This window comes from Orcinus orca, chromosome 20 (genome assembly GCF_937001465.1).
Source record: "Orcinus orca chromosome 20, mOrcOrc1.1, whole genome shotgun sequence".
NCBI lineage: Eukaryota > Metazoa > Chordata > Mammalia > Artiodactyla > Delphinidae > Orcinus > Orcinus orca.
Window position 1 is genome coordinate 50,423,505 of NC_064578.1, and position 20,501 is coordinate 50,444,005.

General features: G+C 53.8%; 1 protein-coding gene across 3 annotated transcripts in view; it reads left to right on the top strand.

Moving 5' to 3' along the window:
* Nucleotides 1-20,423, top strand: part of ARHGAP35 (Rho GTPase activating protein 35) — a 121,665-nt gene extending 101,242 nt beyond the window's left edge. For 2 of the 3 annotated variants that reach the window (XM_033430654.2, XM_004271125.4), the window contains 4 exons: nucleotides 5,137-5,214; nucleotides 6,819-6,950; nucleotides 14,899-15,004; nucleotides 15,771-20,423. In XM_033430654.2, the coding sequence (XP_033286545.1) occupies nucleotides 5,137-5,214; nucleotides 6,819-6,950; nucleotides 14,899-15,004; nucleotides 15,771-16,128 (674 nt within the window). In that variant the 3' untranslated portion in view covers nucleotides 16,129-20,423. Of the gene's footprint in view, nucleotides 1-5,136; nucleotides 5,215-6,818; nucleotides 6,951-9,545; nucleotides 10,267-14,898; nucleotides 15,005-15,770 lie in introns of those variants that run through there. The other variant, XM_049702864.1, reaches the window with a different exon arrangement.
* The last annotated feature ends 78 nt before the right edge of the window (nucleotides 20,424-20,501 follow it).

Here is a 20,501-nt window from a genome sequence, read left to right on the forward strand (position 1 = left end):
AAGCCTGGCCGGGGCAGACTACGGAAAGACTTCAGGCCAAGAATGCCGGTGCCGAGAAGTGGTGCTTGGGATCCAGGAATAAAAACCTTTTTGGACGTTTCAGAAAATCAGACGTGTACCAGAGCAGAAGGTGGTTCTCCTCTCGGTTTCCAAGCTCCTGCAGGTCACCTGTCCATTCTCCTGGGGCCCCTGGTGTGGCAGGTGCCACAGGCATCTCTCGGACGCTGTGATGGGGAAGTCAAGGGTAAAATATGCCAGTTCTTAGCCCATAGGGAACACCTCGTGGCTGGCATTGCTGGGTCATCTAGCCTTCTGTCACCAAAATAGTTTTGAGGAAGACCACAGCTGAAAGCTCTGTGAAGGATCTTATCTGTCATGTTGGGTGCTCAGTAAATTTTTTTTTAATTTATTTATTTTATTGTATGTATTTATTTTTATTTTTGGCCGCGTTAGGTCTTTGTTGCTGCGCACGGGCTTTCTCTAGTTGCGGCGAGCGGGGGCTACTCTTCGTTGCGGTGTGCGGGCTTCTCATTGCGGTGGCTTCTCTTGTTGCGGAGCACAGGCTGTAGGCATGCGGGCTTCAGTAGTTATGGCTCGTGGGCTCTAGAGCGCAGGCTCAGTAGTTGTGGCGCACGGGCTTAGTTGCTGTGCGGCATGTGGGATCTTCCCAGACCAGGGCTCGAACCCGTGTCCCCTGCATTGGCAGGTGGATTCTTAACCACTGCGCCACCAGGGAAGCCCAGTAAATATTTATTGAAAGAAAAAATAAGGCCTCTTTGCTTTTCTATTTTTTAATGTCCTTTTGAAAAATCACACGTGGCCGTGGTTTAAATAATGTGCAGAGGCTTGCTAACAAATAAAAAGCACCAGTTTTAATACTTTTTGGAGATGCTTTGTTCCTGAAGTATCTGGTATTTATTTTTCCTTGTGTATTGCCCCCCCCCCATTTTATTGAATCATAGATCTTAAGAGTCAGAGGGACCTTAGAGGCCTGGACCGTCTTCTAGAGTGGTGGCGGTTCTCACAGTATGGCTCCTGGACCACCCGCATCAGCGTCACCTGGGAATGTGTTGGAAATGCAGATTTTTGGGGCCCACTCCCAACCAACAGAATCAGAAACCCTACAGTTGCAGCCCCGTAACCTATATTATAACCAGCCCTCCAGGTGATTCTGCTGCTCGCTCGAGTTTGAAAACTGGTGATTTAAAACGCAGTAGTAGAAGAACACAGGCTCTGGAAGCAGATGGGGTTCAGATTGCAATTCACTAGCTCTCTGACCTCGCGCATGTTACGGTACCTCTTAGCCTCTGCATTCCCATCTGTAAAATGAGATTAGTAACAATCTCTGAAGGAGCTATTGTGAGAACGGATGTAGAAATGCACGGTAAGGACTTAGCATTATGTGCCTCACACATAGTAAGCCTTCAATAAATGGTTTATTACTGGTGTTATTAGCTGTCTTCTTAGACCAGGTATTAATCTTTTTAAACAGCGTCCCAGACAGATGGCTATCCAGTGAGAAGGGAGTTCAAAAACTCTGGCCCTTTATAATGAGTGACAGCTGTAGCTACTATTATTTTATATATTGAGAGAATATTTGCCTTCCTGTCATTCCCAGTCTAGTCATAGCTCTGTTCTCTAGAGCCGTCGGAACAAGACTGTTCTACATAGAAATTGTTTAGATTTTTGAAGGTAGCAGCCTTGGCTGTTCTGCACTGTCTCTTGTTCTATTCCCACATGTTAACTTGTTTCTCTTGTTCTATTCCCAAAGATTAAAAGATTCCCAAAGAAATCAGTAGGGCTCTGTAAAAAAAAAAAGACCTATTGCCGAGATTCTGCTATGGTAATGGGTCTTTGGAGATTTCTGGTATGTAGAGATGCCTCATAGTTTAAGAGTGAAGCTTTCTCAGTGGGGCCTCTAGCCATGGAGCAGATCTTGTGGCTGGGGGGTACTGCTTTCTGCGGGCAGGGGTGAGCCAGAGTCAGCCCCTGAGTGTTTCTGTGTGGGTCTGTGGGTCCCAGGATGCACACCCCTTGGCATCCAGCGTCTCTGCCTAGGGGCCTGCTCCAGGCCCCCAGCCCTTTCCCTGCTCCGGTCCCGGGCTCCTTGGCAAAGCTGCCCTTGCCCTGTCAGCCATCCTGGCTCTCACCTGTGTTGCTTAGCTCTGTTTCCCGAGCAGCCTGCAGTTTGAAGTCTGCTCTCAGACTTTTGTTTTTATTTAATTGTTGTCTAATTAATAGTTGTGAAAAATTGTACTGGCCAAGCAGATGATACCTTTCCTAAATTATGCCATGTTGTTGTGTAGAGCGGTGGCAGAATTGCTATTTTAAAGTGGGATTTCGTAATATAAACACGTGTCCAGATTACAGGAAATACTAAGCTGATGATTAATCGATGCTGTGGAGCCAGCCTTGTGGTTCAGATGCTTCCATTTTTGTGATCATCCATCTAGTGAGGTCTCAGCAGGCCCGCGCCTCCGATGATTTCCCGATAGCTAACTTGCAGTTTGTTTTCTGCCCTGTGATACCGGGGCAGGTGGCCATTAGGAGACAGTGCAGAGGGCTCCTCTGTCCACGCTGAAGGTCAGGGTTGCCAGAAGATGATGAATGGCCTGAGGCTGTCAGGATCTTCTCCCGGTCAGAGAGTGCCTCTCCACCCTGGGGCTCAGGAACTGTGGACACTGCTACTTCATCGAGGACTTTTTAAGCTCCTGCCGTTTGTATCATTGTTTTCTTTGTATTAGAGAGGGCTGATATTCAGGTAAAGAGAAAAGTGTAGTGATTTTTTTAAACCTAGGGCGTGAAGATTTGAACCTGTTGACACATACCCAGGGCTTGTCAAAACGTGGGTGATTTCATGTGTAAGCATGTGACGTGTTTCCCGAGATGTGAAATAGGTAGAAAGTTTAAATGTGTCTGAGAATAGTTTAGAAAAGTCACTGAGGAAAGAGACCATTGTAAAATTACTAACTAGGGATGGTGAACAGGGGCCATCCTGACCTCTAACTTCTGGAGGTTGACAGCAATAGAGGGGATGGACCGTCTCAAGATTGGCTCCCCAGGGTACTGAGGGCCAGTGGGTTTCACTCAAATGTGGTGTTTCTTTGAGGGGATTGGTCAGGGGGGAGACTGTGGTCTGGACCCCAGCCTGATGGTGGATGAATGTCAAGCATCTTCTGGAACAGTGTGGAGGCAGAAGAGTAGCAGAGGCCCTGGACTTAGACCACTCTGCCTCTTACCAGCTATGCGGTTTAGGGTGAGGACTTCACCTTTCTGAATCTCCCTTTTCTCATCTGTATTCTCTCTCCATCCAGTAGCCCCACCGTAAGGGGTTGAAGATTCGATGGCATCATCATTCATCTAATAAATGAGTGGTGGATGCGGGAAAGCATGTAGCCCAGTGCACAACATGGTGACCATGCAGGAAATATTAACTCCAGAAGGGAGGGCAGTGCGAAAGGTCACCACTGGGCTGGGGTGTGTCCAGGGCCTCGAGTTTGGATAGTGTCTGCACTTCCTGTGCCGAGGACAGTGACGGCGCAGCTCCTTCGTAGCTAGGCATTGCACGGTAGGGCGTCCTTGAGGCTGGTCTGTTGACCCCCTTTTCTCTGGGGTGAAAGGGCCCATGTGCAGTTAACAGCTTTTAGGCTATAGGGAATTGATGGCTTCTGCTTTGATGTTCTTCACAGTTCACCTGCCACCAATCCGGGGCTCCAGAAACAGGCCGACTGCGTTTATCTCGCCTGCTGGGTGCCTCTCCAGAGGCATCAATTAGGTGATAACTGATGTTGAGACACTTGGCTCTCAAGAGCCTCCTAATGGACTTCAGGGCCTCGTCCTCTCTCCACTGTCCGCACTGCCTTCTGGTGTTCATGGTGGCTCCAGGGTGCTTCCTCTGCCCCTTCAGCTGGTCAGAGTTGCTCAAAACCGTGATCTTCAGAAGGGAACCAGGGTTGGTTTGGCCATGAGATCCCATCTTGGTTTTCACAGTGACGTCATTGTCCTTTAGACCCATGGTCTTAGGGGCGCAACAGTGGACTTTCCTTCCTGGAGAGGAGGAGAACCAAGTTGAGAGACAGTGCTTGGAGTCCACTGCAAGCTGCGCAGTGCTTCCTGTGCCAAGGGGTGGGGAGCGAAGGGTGGAGGGAGTCATTCTCTCACTTGGTACTTTATATCCTCCCATGTTATTATTTAATTGAATTTTAGCATTGCTTTTTTCCTTACCTAACACTGTACACCAAGTAAGTTCCAAAAGAATCGCAGAGTTAAATGTAAAAAAAAAAAGTTGTAAAAGAACAAGAAGGAAGAAATAGAAGAAATAGAGAACATCTGATCTAGGAACAGGAAAATCCTCTCTAACCATAAAAACAAATGAAGACATCATAAAGAAATTGATGGTTCTTGAAAACCTAAAATTTTTGAATTATGTACTTCCAAAAAATTCAGTACACAAAATTAGAAAACAGATAACAAAAGGGAAAAAACGTAAAGATGTATAACATTAACATAGTCAGTTCCTTAATATTCAAGAACAAAATGAGAAGAACCACTGCTATAGGAAAATGAACAAGAACACGAATAGGAAATTCACAGAGTAAGAAATACACACGGCCAAGAAGCTTTTAAACTTAACTAGCTATCAGAAAACATAATTGTGGGTTATTCCTAACAGTGAAAACTTGGAAAAACCTAAATGATTAACAGTGGATTGTTTTTAAGTTACTGTGTATTTTGATGTCTTTAAAATCATGTTGTAAAAAAACTGTTAATGATTTACGTTCACAACATACTTTGTAAATGAAATGGGTGGGTTAAAACAGTGTTCTCTCCATTTTGTTAAAAAAAAACACTCAGATTCCAGAGTATACATCAAAATGTGGACAAAAGATATCTTTGTCTGATGTGCTTCTGTATCATTTTAATTTTTACAAAAAGCAAATACTTTTACATTTTTAAGTGAAAAAGAAAATGGGCAAAAGTGGGTTGAAGCATCTAGGTAAGTCAAGAGTGCTTCAGCCCTGTTCCTGTCTCCCAGGGGGTGCCTCATGGACTCTCCCCTTCTTTCCTCAAGTGCAGTCCTCCTCGTTCTCTGCTCTCCACTTCCTGCTCCTAAGACACCTGCTTGTTTCTTCTCAGGACTGAGCACTGAAGGCATCTACCGGGTCAGCGGGAACAAGTCAGAGATGGAGAGTCTGCAAAGGCAGTTTGACCAAGGTAAGGCCACAGCCCAGCCGAGCACCGGAGGCCAGTCAGGGCAGACGCAACAGCCGGACTGCCAGCGGAGCCCCTCGGGGGCGCTCCTGCCACACAGCCCCAAAGCCAAGGGGTGCTGGCTGGGTGACTGACAAGGAGAAAGGGTTTTGGCCCCTGTCAGCAAACAGAAGTGTCATCCCTGCCAAACCTGCTTCAGCCGGGCTGCTCCCGCACCCCACCATCCAGGCACTGTTCCGGCCCGCCCCGGCCCACGCCTCGCTCACCAGGAAAGGGCCTTGCTTCCCTTGGACTGGGCTGTGCAGGGGTGAATCTCAGGCACATGATGTAAAGGTTGGGCTGAGATGACAATCCCCTTTTGCCAGGGCCACAGGAGTACCCTCCTCACAGAGTCCCTGCAGGAGAGAAACGAAGCAAGGGAGCCTTTTGTGATGAGCTGAGCCTTGGGCCCCAGACTCCCAAAGCTGAACTCTCATGAGTTAGACTGGCTCTTGGCCGGGACTTCTGTCTCCTAAGCTAGATCAGGTCTGAGAGGCCTAGAGCCAGATGGCCAAATCTATTCCACCCTAACCCAACAGCCAAACTGTAACTCTTAGAACTGAACACCCACCAGTGCCAGAAGCAAATGAGCCAAAGCAGTAAAAATTCACAGATGTCACTGACCAAAGAGGAAGGGAAGCTGGGGATCAAAGCAGGGTCCAGCTTAGCATGTGACTGGGCTCAGGAGGCCAACCAGGCAGCCTGTGCGGGCCTGCAGGAGCCAGCAGCTAAGCCTGTGCGCTGGGAGCAGGCGCCCCACCCCAGCACCCAGGGGCCCATAGCACTTCGTAACACCACAGGCAGTCTCTGCTGGCTGGCAGCGGGAGAAGGTGACCCAGGAGAGAAGGAAGACGTGCGTTAGTCTTGCAGGGTAGGAAGCACGAGGTCAGAGTGAGGGTGAAGCCACCCTTGGGTATACACTTGATTATATGCCAGAATCTGTGACATGGGTTACACACAACCCCCAGATAGAAACAGCTGATGTCTATCAGCAGATGATTTGTACGATCAGAAATGCAGTAAAGTATGTAAAGAAAAACTAGAGACACAGAGGTCAGAGGTATCATAAGCTGGAAGGGACCAGCAAGGGGAAGATGAGCCTCGCTGCCCGATCACCACAGGAGCAGGGACGGAGATGGCAGCCCGGTTGTAGGTAGCGTTTTTGTAACCTTCCAGGAAAAGGGAGCTGGCCTTTTGGGAAAGCCTCCTCCTGTTTTCCCTGAGTGCGAGGGTGTAAGGAAAAGGTAGCAGCACATCCAGGCCAAACAAGGGGAGCTGGATGGCACAGAATGGGGGGTGCAGCTCCTCTACTCAAAGGCTGACCTTGGAAGGTTGGGTGTCAGCCTCTGTCTGTGAATCTCAGAACTCTCTTTTCTTCTTTTTTAGCAGCACCCAGGGGTGCCACCTTCTGTCCAGTCTGTGATGATCCTGAGTCCCTACCCAGGCTCCAGGCCTGCCCTGGGCAGCGTCCCTGGGTCCCCGTTTCTCTGCTTATCCCCAGCGCTGAGTGTTCCTTGCTTCTGCCCAGCTTACATTGATCTGGCCTCACTCTCCCAACTTCCTTTCAGATCACAACCTGGATTTGGCAGAGAAGGACTTTACAGTGAACACTGTGGCAGGGGCCATGAAGAGCTTTTTCTCAGAACTGCCAGACCCCCTGGTCCCATACAACATGCAGATCGATCTGGTGGAGGCGCACAGTGAGTAGTGGCAACCGTGTGTAGCTTGTGGGCCCCTGGCAGCGCCCCAGGCGGACTCTGTGTTGGGCAAATTGAGGGAGGGGGTGCAGCACCTTAAGAATGGGTCCTGCCCTCAGAGAGCTGACATTTGGACTCTTGGAACTGAGATGTGAAGGACGTAAGGAAAGGGAACTAGCAAGGTGGCACCGAAGGGGCTGACACATTAGGCCCCTGCCTTGGTTGACCAGAGGTGCTTCTCTGAGGGTTCTGTCAAGAAAGTTGCACATGGCCCCAGAACTCCGTGAGCTGAGAGCCTGGTTTTGATGTCGGACTTGGGGCAAATCTCTGCTCCGTTGCTTGTTCACAGTGTGTGCATGGCCAGCGTGACCTTCCCTGACCCTTAGTTACCTCTGTTACCATCCCTCCTCGTATTTATTAAATGAGATTCAGAGAGGTCTGGAGGCAAGGCTGTGTCACAGACCTGTTAAGTGGTAGGTGTATTACTTTCCTTTGCCCTCCTCTCGCTCACCCCTCTTCTCCCAGCTCTCTTAGAAGGAAATTAACGTGTGGTGCAGAGCCAGATAGCCTCTGAGGAAGCCATCCTCTTGAGGGAAGGGGACAGCTCCGATGGCCCTGACCAGATGATCACTTGAGGCTGCAGCAAGTTAGCATCTCTGGTTTTAATGGTCGCCTTGCACGCCATCCTGCCTGCCCCGAGAGCTGTTTCTGCCCTGGCTTGCCTCTCTCCAGAGGCATTTGCCCACCATGTGGGAACCTTCCCACTGGGCAGCCTTTCCTGGACTTCATGCAGTGCTCTCGGTGGGGGGCCTGACCTCTCCAAGCTTTCCACGGGGTGACATTTCTGAACTTTTTTAGCCAAAGGCAGCCTTCTACTTTGTACCTCTGGTGGGGTGGGCCAAGACCCCAGAAGCAGCCGCTGCTGTGCAGCTACAGAAGGGAGTGTCTTTGCCAGCGACCAAGGGGGTGGGGAAGTGGAAAGGGAGCCGTGTTCCTGGGACCCCAGCACATTAGTCTTATCTTGCCACTGCCCAACTCAAAAGAGGGAGTTTTAAGCAAACACGAGTTACTCACAAAGCTGATGGTGTGGGCAGAATTCTGGGAGCTGTCACAAATTCGCAGGACTTTTAAGATGTGGGTCATGGACTCTTAGTGGCTTCGGGAAATAGAGGTGCTGACAGAAGCCCAACTATGGAGGGGTGTCCCTGTCAGAACCTGACTGCTGTCAGTGCTGCAGAGCCCCCAGAGTCACTGTTCTGTGGCCTGCCTTTCCTGTGATGTTTGTTTCCACAGTCCAGGTGCCGCCTTCACCACCATATTTTACACACACCGTCTCAGCTGATTGAGATTGTTCGCATCCCCAATCTTATCCAAGCCCACAGGGGTGGGTAGAAGCACTGGCAGCTTCTGGGACTGTCATAGGGTTCCTTGGCCTTCTTTCCCATCTACCGTCTCAGGACAGGAGTCTGGGTTTCTCCAGATGACTTAAGGGGTGGGGACAGGTGCCAGCTTCTGCTCTGGTCCTACCATCCAAAGATAGAGGTCCTCCCAGCAGTCACTTCCCTAGCAGGCTCCAGGCTGGCTCAGATGTGAAACACATGGGAAATGTCCATCCAGAGCCAGCTTTCTTTCCATGTAAGCTAAGCTTGTCTCTGGGCAGAAGTTGGGAAGAGAAGGTGTGGGCTGGTACCCAGCTTGCTGGAAGCCCAGAGATTCCGGACAGCGTTTGTCTTGACGTGGCACCATCTAGAGGCTTGTAGAGTCCTGGCACCCCGCAGAAAGAATCCCATTGTTTCTGCGGGAATTGCTGACATAGCGTCTTTTTGTTTGGGGAGGGTCACAGGGGGCAGGAGAGGAAGGTGTTATTGATAGGGAATCAGCTGCCTTCCTACAGCAGCTTCCGCCGCCTGCCCCTGCTGAGGAAGGGAGCTTCTTGCTGCTACTGCAGCCTGGAAAAGGGTGGAGATTTTCCGCTTCCTCTTCCCATTGTGTGTTTCCTGTGCCCCAGGCTGGTCAGCTGGAGCTCCGTTGTCTTGAACCTGGTAGAGAGAAGTGTATCTCACTGACATGGCACCTCTCACGGCCTTAACAGTTGAGTGAAGAGCGGGGCTGTGTGTGCCAGAGCTTAACTGAGCCAGAAACACCAAGCAGGCAGCGCCAAAGTTAGTGTTAAGGGACCTGATGGAACAAAGATTCTCATGCCCAAAAGTAGCTATTCTCAGCCTGGCTGGGTTTCCATGGCAACGTCAACTTGACCAGCTGTTTCCACGTAATACCTAAGAGCTGTTGTGTCTGTGTGTGTTAAGGGCTTGGAAATGGTTTCCGATCCCATCACAACAAATATCAAGGTCACTATCAAATTGTTTTGTAAGCTCCAAGATTTCACAATATTGAACATTGCTGAAATTCTGCCTACAAGTGGAGGTTTTCGTGACTGTTCACCAGTCATTTTCCTACCACGTTCAAGGTGATATGTGGGAGACTGAGAAAGGAATAGCAGCCGCCGCAGCCCACACTGCGAGGGAGGGCAAGCTGGGCGTGACCTGTGCTGAGACGTGGCTCCTGCCCTCCCCGGTGCTCACTTACGTTCTCTGCCAGACAGCGCGAAGCAACCTGAGCTGGAAGTGCAGAAACGCAGTAAGGAGAGGAAGGTAGAAGGCCTCGTGGAAGAGACGGCACCTGAGCTGGGCTTCAGAGAGGACCAGGATTTCAGGAGGCAGCTAGAGGGGGCTTGAATTCCCCGTTCTGTCTCGTCCTCACGTTTCACCCCAGCCTTCAAGAAACAGTATCATTTATTCTTGCCCTGCGTCTTCTCTCCCTCTCACAGCCCCCCCAAAACCCCACCACCACCTATCCGGAATCCCTCTGGTCCAGCAGTCCCCGCACACCCTGTCCTATGTATTTTGTGCCAGGAAAGGCCCTAGAGCTGCCTCTGTCTTGGTCCAGAGGGGCTCAGAGCCTCGTTAGCCCCCATAAACTGCTTGTGAGTTCTGTGTGCGCATTTAAGTCTACGGAGAAGACCATGGTCTTTCATCAGATTGTCAAAGGGATGGGAGTTCCCTGGCAGTCCAATGGTTAGGACTCCACACTTTCACTGCCAAGGGCCCGGGTTCGATCCCTGGTCAGGGAAATAAGATTCCACAAGCCACACAGTGTGGCCCACCCACCCCCCGCAAAACAAACAAACAAAAATCATCAAAGGGATATATGAGCCCAGATGGTTAAGGATGCTGGCTTATCGTCTCACCCTTTCCATCTGCAGATGAGACAACTTAGGGCTAGAGATTAATAAATGACTGACCGGCGAGGTCGCCAGGTGGGCCAGTCTTGCTGCTCATTGGGCTCTTGTTCACATGCTGCCTTGTGATGTTGCTAATTCTGGGATCCTGCTTCCTCTTGTCTGTCCAGTTAGCTGCTTAAGAGCACGGGGGTGTTCCTCATCTCCTAGCATGTGCCAGGCCCTGCGTGGGACAGGGACAGATGGCAGCAGACAGACACGTGTGCAGTCCCTGCCTTCATCTGGTGGGTAGGAGACATTGCACAGGTTACTGCAAGGTCGTACCTCCGGGAGAAGGACACCCTGAAACTTCCGTTCTGGGCCCAACAGAGGGAGAGTTCAGCCTTGGGGTCATTTCCCACCAGAAGGACAGCTGGCAGCTGCATGCATCACTGAGCGATTGTGGCCTGCGCCGGCGTTCTCCTTTTCTGGTGGTGCAGGTGTGCAAGGTGGTCCAAATCCATCAGGGATTTTCCTCTAGGCACTGAGTTGAGCGGTAGCAGATCCAAGCCTAGAGCCTGGTTGACAGCCTGGGTACCAGAGATGGCAGCAGAGTGACACAGCCAGGGCAAGAACAGTGTTTGGGCTTAGGGCCCCTGGCACCAATTTGTGTGACCTTGGACCAGCATTCTTACTCTGGGCCTTGGTTTTCCTGTATACTGTGAGGGGTGTAGCAAGCTAGCCTCTGAGGTCCCCAGTGGCCTCTGGCTATCCTCGCCTCTTTTAAAATTTATTTATTTATTTATTTTTGGCTGCGTTGGGTCTTCGTTGCTGCACGTGGGCTTTCTCTAGTTGCAGCGAACGGGGGCTACTCTTCATTGCGCTGCGTGTGCTTCTCATAGCAGTGGCTTCTCTTGTTGTGGAGCCCGGGCTCTAGGCGCGCGGGCTTCAGCAGTTGTGGCGCGCGGGCTTAGTTGCTCCGTGGCACGTGGGATCTTCCTGGACCAGGGCTCAAACCCGTGTTCCCTGCCTTGGCAGGCGGATTCTTTTTGTGTGTGTGTGGTACGCGGGCCTCTCACTGTTGTGGCCTCTCCCGTTGCAGAGCACAGGCTCCGGATGCGCAGGCTCAACGGCCATGGCTCACAGGCCCAGCCGCTCCGCGGCATGTGGGATCTTCCCGGATTGGGGCTCAAACCCGTGTTCCCTGCATTGGCAGGCGGATTCTTAACCACTGAGCCACCAGGGAAGTCCTGTCCTCTCCTCTTGCTCCAAAGTATTGGGACCTCAGTTCCTGGTTCCCTGGTCTGTATCCAGACTTCATCTTGTTTTTTTTAATTATCTGTCTGTCTATCTAGTTAGTTATTTTGGCCGTACCAGGCCTTCGTGCTGCAGCGCGCGGGATCTTCGTTGTGGCGTGCAGGGTCTCTTAGTTGCAGCAAGCGGACTTCTTAGTTGCGGCATGCGGGATCTAGTTCCCCGACCAGGGATTGAACCCAGGCCCTCTGTATTGGGAGCACGGAGCCCTACCCACTGGACCACCAGGGAAGTCCCCAGACTTCGTCTTGATTCAGGTGACCTCACATGCCTCTCCTGAACCTGTATTGATGTCTCAGTTGACAGACACATGGTTTTAGAAGTATGGTTTTGGGGGCTTCCCTGGTGGCGCGGTGGTTGAGGGTCCACCTGCCGATGCGGGGGACGTGGGTTCGTGCCCCGGTCCGGGAAGATCCCACATGCCGCGGAGCGGCTGGGCCCGTGAGCCATGGCCGCTGGGCCTGCGCGTCCAGAGCCTGTGCTCCGCAACGGGAGAGGCCACGGCAGTGAGAGGCCCGCGTGCAGCAAAAAAAAAAAAAAAAAAAAAGTATGGTTGTTTAGCTGAGGAGGACTGAGCCCTCTAGAGCCCCTTTCAAAGGGATCATTGAAGCTGGGGAGGGCTCTGCGCATGGCGGCGGGCAGGTGACCCGGAGCAGGAGTGCTGGACCTGGAGACACAGCTTGGTGCCCACCCCTCCTTCCGCTCACCAGCCTTGTGTCCTTGGTGTTGCCTCTTGAATGGGTCTTCTCAGCCAGCATGTGGGATAAACCAGCCCCACCTGCCCTCTGGTGGTGGGAGGACGGCACAAACAGCAACTGGGAAATCGCCCCGCCGACATTCCTGCGCTCTCCAGAGGTAAGAAGTCACTGGTGGCGTGACTACCTTGAAAAGACGGCCAGCTCGAGTGGGTCCCTCAACGCTGGTAGTGGTGTGCTTGCTGGAGGAACATCGAGACAGAAGGACAGGTCAGGTCAGGAGGCTGGGCGCGAGGTGGACCTTGTTCTTCATGGGGCTTTGCACCGGGAGGCTTCCGGTTGTTCCCTTCGCCGCCCTCCCCTCCGTCTAGGGCCTTGTTAGGCACCTTGCTGGTGTGCTACACCGGGAGGGGGAGAGAGGCTGGCGTGCCTGAGGGTGGCCCTTGAATCACTGTCCGAACAGGTTCTGTAATCCCCCCGGCCCACCGCCCGGAAGAGAGAGACGGAGCAGCCGTCCTTGTTGCTCAGCGGATAGGAAGGAGAGGGGCCGTCCCGGGCAGGCAGTGCCATTAGCAGCCCCATTTCCTGCGTGCAGCCAGGAGGACGGGTGAGGCTGGGCTCTTAGGTGAAGGTGCTGCCGTTCGTACACAGCTGTGTTCTTGTCGTGCAGGCGCCTAGAAGAGGCCTCTGGAAGCCCTGTCTGGAAGGGCGCAGCTATTTTAAGTGAGACTCAGCACGCACGTGCTTCTCGTGTTTTCCAGGACAGTTGTTCCTCCCTCCACCCCTGCCCCCACCCTGAGCAGTTTCCTTCTTTTAAGTAAACTTTTTATTGAAACGTAACAGTAAAGGATTTTGAAACTCAAGGCCAGACAAAAAGTGTGCCCTTGAAGTTGAACCCTTACAGTAAGTCTTGGGTTCAGAGAAATGAAACTGATAATGGCGCCACATAACTAGTTCCTGTGGGGGGTTTGTAGTCATCCTCTAACAGACAAATGTTACCAAAACAGTTTTTATCAAGCCACGCTCTCAAGTCAGAACATTCACCGGTTTCATGCTCATTAGCCTGCCAGCGAACACTCTCAGCTCCATGCCTCCCATCCTGGCGGCCGCCTCTTCCACTGGTTCCCTGAAACTCAGACTTGCTCCCAGGTGCTTGTTGTGTGTCTGGCTGTGAGCTCTTCATTTCATGGTGTGGTGTTGCCACTGTCATGAGCCTCTTGCATGGGCAGGGAGGCTGCCGCTCAGACGTGTCGCTCCCCCGAGATCACGCAGCTGGCTGGTCTCAGAGACGAGATCTAGACCACCGCACAGCCCTTCCTCCCTGCACCTCCCCACACCTCCCCACCAGCCGTTTATGTTCCGTCTGTCCTTCTGAGTCTAGCTTGAGGCTCCCAGACTGTGGTGACCCTCTAGGAACGTCACCTCCTACAGAAGTTCTTAACCAGGAGGCCGCAGGCTTCCTAAAGAATAAGTGGGTCTGGGGAGTCTGTGAAGCTCCAGGAATCGTAGACAGGGCTGTACACAGTTTATTTGTGGGAGAGGGTCCAGAGCTTTCATCTATCCTAAAGGAGCCCATGTCCCCAGACCAGTTAGGAACCATCATATTTCTTAATGAACCCCCTGTCCACCTACCCCACAGCCATCAGTTGTGGGAGAGCTGCCATCTCTTCATGGGATCCTCCTGTGATTTTTATGAGCCCTGGAGTCCTAGAGATAGCCTTCAGTTCCAGCAAGTGGCCACAGGGATATCTTCCCATGCTCAGAGAGATCTCTCGACCAACTGGTTCCAAGTGGTCTCTGGACCATGTGTGTCCCACTAGCCCAGGGCGGCTCTCCCAGACAAGGCAGGCCAGGTCTACTCAGGAAGGGGAGCCAGGGCCCCAGGGAGCACAGCGGTCCTCACTCAGGCTCTGAAGCCATCTGGAGAGGGTTTGGTTCCCAGACCAAGAGGCTGATGTCTACAACCTCTCTGGGCCTCAGATTCCTTATCCTTGAAGTGGGGTGATAACAGCCCCAGCCTCGTAGGATTGTGAGGACTCGCTGAACCAGGCCTGGCATGGATTAAGCGTTTCATTTGGGTTAGCTTATTTTCCCTCTCAGTACATTAGGATTCCGTGATGGGCAAACTCTGGGCGGTAGTGGGGGAAGGGGATATGTCGTCCCTTTGATGAACTACATAAGAATTCCCCCACTGTTTCCATCGGCTCCTCCAATAGGGAGATATGTGGAGGGTCCCTGTGACTCCAGGAAAAGGACAGAGCCCTGGTCTTGTGACAAACTCCCTCCCTAGACCGTCTGTTGGCGTGGGTGGGTGGCAGCGCTCACCCGTCTGGTCAGGAAGCAGGCAGGCTTTCCGCATTGGGATGCCTGTCTCCAGGGGCAACCGGATGAGCAAAGAATGGTGTTCTTTATGGTAGATTCTCTCTGGATCGTGGAGTCTCGGGTAGGGGGGGCCAGGAAGCCCCAGGAGTACAGCGCTCCCCTTCAGCAGGGGCCTGGGACGCGGAGGTGGGCCTGACCCCTAGCCCCATGCCACTGCCAGGTGTGCCAGCCTTGGGCACCGGCTTGCAGGGAGAAGATGGGGTTGGGCTTCCCTCAGAGAAGGTAGAGTATACAGCGTACGCTTCCCTGGCCGCCAACCCACCAGTCTGACCAACTGCCCAGGACCAGTATCTGCTTTGAGCCCCAGGCCCACCAGCCTTGTCTTGGTTTTCTCTCTCCTCAGAAATCAATGACCGTGAGCAAAAGTTACACGCCCTTAAGGAGGTACTCAAGAGATTCCCGAAGGAAAACCATGAAGTCTTCAAATATGTCATCTCTCACCTGAACAAGTACGTTGCAGGGCTTGCTGTTTGGTCTTCCCTCCTTTGCAGACCTCCAGTCGGGGCCAGTTGGCTGTAGAATGCGGCTGAGCAAGGCTCCGTCCTCGGCCTGCTGGGCTGCTGGCTCCTCCACCTCGGGCTCCTGTCCTGGTTCTGTGTGAGAGAGGCCTGCGTGGCCCCCCGCACACCCGAAGTCCTTTCTCCAGGATTCGTGTTTCCTGACTGGCGTGACAGCACGCTGGGCTGAGACAGGTGTGCGGTGTAAGAGAGTGAACTGCACTCAAGAAGTGCGGGAGCCACAGTCAGGAAACCAGTTAGCTGCGTGGTTCCCGCATTTACTCACACACACAGTAGGTTTGTTTTCCAGCCAGACCTGTTCCTCTTCTGACAAAGTGGTGTCTTATGAACCGTGGCTTGGGATACACATGCTTCTTCTCTGTACAACCAGAGCATTGCCCCGCTTTGGGGGCCTGCGAGAGAGTCCCTGAGGCATCCTGCCCAGCCACGGGGCTGGGGGGGCGCGGGGTGCCTCCCGTGAGCTGGGCCTCAGAGCCGCGTGGAGGCACTGGAACAGAGGACGGGGCGTGGAGGGGCTCGGGCCTCAACTCGCAGGCCAGGGCCCTGGAGAGCTGTGCTGGGGCCTTTTCTGTTCTCGGGCTGCAGGTGGGCGGGCCAGGAGAGCAGCTGGCGAGGCAGTGACCATGAGCACAGGCGGTCGAGATCCTCGATCAGGCCTGGTACAGGGCTCTGACCTTGAGTTTGGTGTCGCCTACAGAGTCAGCCACAACAACAAGGTGAATCTCATGACCAGTGAGAACCTGTCCATCTGCTTCTGGCCCACCTTGATGAGACCCGACTTCAGCACCATGGACGCCCTCACGGCCACACGGACCTACCAGACAATCATTGAGCTCTTCATCCAGCAGTGCCCCTTCTTCTTCCACAACAGGCCCATCAGCGAGCCTCCCGGCGCCACGCCCAGCTCCCCCTCTGCCCTGGCTTCCACCGTTCCCTTCCTCACCTCCACACCTGTCACAAGTCAGCCGTCACCGCCCCAGTCGCCTCCGCCCACCCCCCAGTCCCCGATGCAGCCGCTGCTCCCCTCCCAGCTTCAAGCCGAACACACGCTGTGAGCCCCCGAGGCCCAGGGCGAAAGGAGACACGGTCTTCTCTGTTTGACGGGGTAGCGTTTGGCCTTGAACAAAACCGGGTCTGCTGGGGGCGGGGGTGGGGAGGGCGTCCCCTCTCTCCTCTCACCTTCTCGACATCTCAGCGGTAGCACCACCAGCCAACAGTCCACCAGAGGCTGGGCCGTCCAGTGCCCTGAGCCCCAGCACTGCAGACCTGGGGCTGGCTGCAGGCCACAGCCGGGGCCCTGCCCTTTGACTTGGACCCTTTTGAGGACTGAACTAGCCAGGCAGTGACCCTGTGGCCTTCCACACGCTCACTGCTCCCCGGACCCCCTCCCCCACCTGTCTGCGCACACCAGCCTCAGGGCGTCCGCCCACTGGACAGAGCACGGGCTTTGGCGAGGGGGAGGAGGAGATTTGGGGCTTCAGGCTGCCCCAGGGCGGGGCCGGCAGCCCCTAAAGAGAACACTTCCCGTCTGTTGCCGCTTCCCACCTTCCGTATCTGCACCTCACCCCCGTTGCCCGTGCAGCCTGTCTAGCAGCCTCCTTGGGAACATGTAGCCCACAGCTCTGCCACGCCGAGGTACAGTGCTGAGCACAGATCAGAACAGAGGGAGGGTAGCTTCGTGCCTGGACTGAGAGAGGGTGTCGCCGCTTCCACCCCCCACGCACCCCCTCCTCGCTTCCCAGGCTCTGGGGATACGTTCCCTTTAAAACGAACACGAAGAAAAATGGGAAGACCCCCTCCAGTGATTTTTAAAAAGAAAAGGAAGAAAACTACAGACGTCGAGATTTAACTCTCCCCACCTCTGCCGAGAGGCAGACAGGTGGACGCGGACCCCTGTCTTGGTGACAGCAGAGCGGGGGTGCCTGCCCGGGGGTGGTTGCCCGAGAGCCTGTTGGGGTCCCACTTACGTCCTGTCACTAGATGCCCCCCACCACCCCAAGAAGACAGTTTGAGCCCTTGGTGGGAAGAGCTGGGGAGACCAGCATAGATACTGGTCTGCCTTGGAACACACTACAATGCTACAGAAGCGCTGCTGCTGCGTGCGTGCGTGCGCGTGCACGCGCAAGGCTGGGGTGGGGGCAGCTGGAGGGTGCCAGGGTGCACTTGGGGTTTGGTTCAGTGTGTTTGGTGTTGAATCATTTTCATACTGCGCCAGCAGGGGTATTTGGGAAGTGGGCCGTGTGTGGGGAACTCTGAAGTACGGTGGCCTGCTGGGGCCATGTAGGGCCATCCTTCACGCTCCCAGGCTGTCAGAGCCCAGAGGAGCTCAAGGTACAAAGACCGTGGAGTCGTGAGGAGGGCATCGTGCCTGCCTGACACCATCCTCCTCCCGTGGCCTTCCCCCGCCCTTCCTGGCCTTTCCACTGGCACCTGAGAACCCTTCTCATTCCCACCTCCGCCCTCCAAACACGGCAACCCTGCTAAGGCTGCTACAGATACTGGCTGCCCCCCATTCCCCGTGGCTGGGCCATGGCCTCTGCAGTGAAGAAGCCTGACACTAAGGTACCCTGGGCGTGGGGTGGAGGCCCACACGCTGCATAATCCTCTGGGGTCTCTTTGCACTTTAAGAAGCAGCACCTGTGGTATGTTCGAGGATGCCCTGGGTTGCCTCAGCCGGGTGACCTGACAAAGTAGAAGATGCCTCGGAACAATCCCAGCCGCTCCCAGCCCCAAACGCTTCCTGTTGGCTGCTGGAGGGCGGGCTAGGCCCTTTGCTCACTGACTTCTCTGGATAAGCTGGATATCTCACTGTTTCTAGTTGTTTGACAAAATAAGGTGCTTGGAAAAACTAAATTACACCCCTGCAAGTTTTACCGCCTGCTTAGGGATACAAGTCAAAAAGCAAATCCAAGGTACAGGAATGTCTGACGTAGGTGTTGGCTGCCGGATTTCTTCTCTCTGGTGGATCTGTGCTTCATGCTTCATAGGTCGGGGCTTGGCTGGAAGGCAGCGTGTGTGTTTAGTTTTGACTGAGGTGGTCAGACTCGAGCTTCTCTGGCCCTCCGGCTCCCTCAGCTCTGAGCCCCAGGCAGGTGAGGAAATGACTCCATTAATCTCTGCCTTTTCTAGGTCATGCTCACCTACTCCCAGTCAGCCCCAGTTTGGTGGCTACTGCCCCATGTGTGGACTGAAACAGAAGTGGCCCGGATCCCTCCCACTGCCCAGTCTACACTGCCACCCCTTTGTGCTGGCACACTGGGCTAGCTGCAACCTAGGCTTTGCACCAGGAACTTCACAAGCCCCAAGCTGTCCTGCCTTCCCAGGCAACTCCCATCCCTGAGACTGCACAGTCCTTGTAAGTGGTGGATAGGGAAGGGGCACGGTAAGGGCGAACACCTGTGCATTGCATCATTACCCATGTGGGAGTAGCAGAGACCAGGCTTCCACAGGTTAGCCTCCGGTCCCATGGTGCCCCCGGCCAGCCAACCTGGGCAGCTGCAGGGACCCCCTCACATGCCTGCCCCCAATGCCAGGGCTTTAACTGTGCAGGTGCGGGCTGGTGGCTCATGCCCCGAAAGCCACAATCGGACAGGAAGCTTCAGGGGTTCCTCTTTGTTTCCTTTGCTAACTCAGTTACATTTTCTGCTTGTCGGGCTGGAGGACATTCATCCCGAGTTGGCATTGGTACCAGCAGCAGTGCTGGGCCCTGGGCTTTGGCCTCTGGGGGTGGGGGTGGGGTCATCATTTGGACCAAATGGGCACTTGGAGGGGACCCACGAAGGCGAGTGTGGGAGCGTGTTGGGGCAGGCTACCCGTAACTGGAATGCCTCCCACCCCCCACCTCCCATTCATCTAGTGTGTTAAGCTCTGGAAAGTTATCTGACAGGTCATTCTCATGTGAGCTGCACCACAGCTCTAGGAATTGAGGGAGTGGCAGGCATTAATTAACCTTTGCCAAAATGGGTAAGCATGTCAGTGGGGGTATGGGGCTCGTTCGGTGCCTCACAGCAAAATAGCGGTGTGCCCGGAAGCTCTCTCCCTGTCCAGTGTTCTTTCTACATCCGCAAGAGTGTAGGCACCAGGAGCTGGAAATGAACAGCTCTCGGTTTTAAGTATAAGGCTGATTCTGGATCTGCAGCACCGATGCTGCCGCAGAGGGAAGTGGTCCAAGGTTAGGAGGCGTGGCTTGTGAATTTGCCCTCAGTTCTTGGTTGTGTTGCATGTGGGTATCACAGCACATTTATTCCTGCGTTCTGTCAAGTTCTTCCCATCACTTGGCATTTTGAGGAGGAATGTGAAATACTGAGTGCTGTTTCCTGGGTTTTCCTACATCCACCGCCATCTTGGTCTTCCTGCTTAAAGCAGAATGCATGCTGCAGGTGAGATTCTTCTAGCAGAATGTGTGTGTCCTTGCCAGGGTGGACAGGGGGTGACAGCATAGGAGCAGCACACCGGCCAGGAGGGGTTGGGAGAGCACGACTTCCCTCGTCCCTGCATCTTGGCTCCTCTGGGGGGGGGCGGGGCGGGGGGATCTGGAGAGACGCCATCCCCTAGGCCACGGGTGTTCCGGCCTCAGCCCTGAAACTCGGAAACCAGTCAGCTGCATTTGTAATCCAAGGTCATCTCCATCTGTGCCCTCCCCAGTCCCCTCCTGCGAGGAGACCCACACTGCGGGGGGATGTTTGCTGGAGGAAGTGTTGGCTCTGCCACCGAGGGCTCTGCTTTTCCAAGAGAAGGAAGCTCCCGGGATTTGGGTGGGTTGCTGCGGACCAAGTTCCCTCGCTCCACCTTCCTCGTGTGCGATGGGTACGGTGTGCCGCGGGGCCTGGGAACGGGCCCAGCTTGCTGGGGACAGTCGCGGTGCTACCGCTGGTTTCCGCAGACAGTGGACGGAAGAGTTGCCCTCACTCCAGTTGCTGGGCAGGTTCAAGCCGCTCGTTCGTGCTTAGGTAAAAGGACGACTGAGTCGTGTATGCCAGAAGCCCAAGTCACGTCCGTGACTGCTGGTGATCGCACCAGAGAAGGCCTGGCATGAGGGGAAGGGCCACTCTCGTCTAAGGTCCCGGCCTGGGCCTGCCGCCGCTGTCTTAGAAGGGAAGGATTCTTCTCACCTCTTCCTCTGGGCCGCCCGCCTGCAGACTCCTCGAGGGTCAGAGGCGACTGCCTGCAGCTCCTGCCCAGCAGCCCCCCTGGGCAAAGCTCCAACAGCAGTGATGTTACACTTCAATGTAGTCGAGACAGGGCGTAAGTTATTGTTTGCATAAAAAAGAATCATGTTCCCTGTGTACATTTAAAGAAATTTTTAAAGAGTCTGAATTGTTGGGAATAAAACTTGTTTGAAAATTCGGAATAGTGCTGCTGCCAGCTTATTTTTCTGGTACTTGTATTTTCACATGTTAAATGATCTTTATATATGTTGAATTAACAA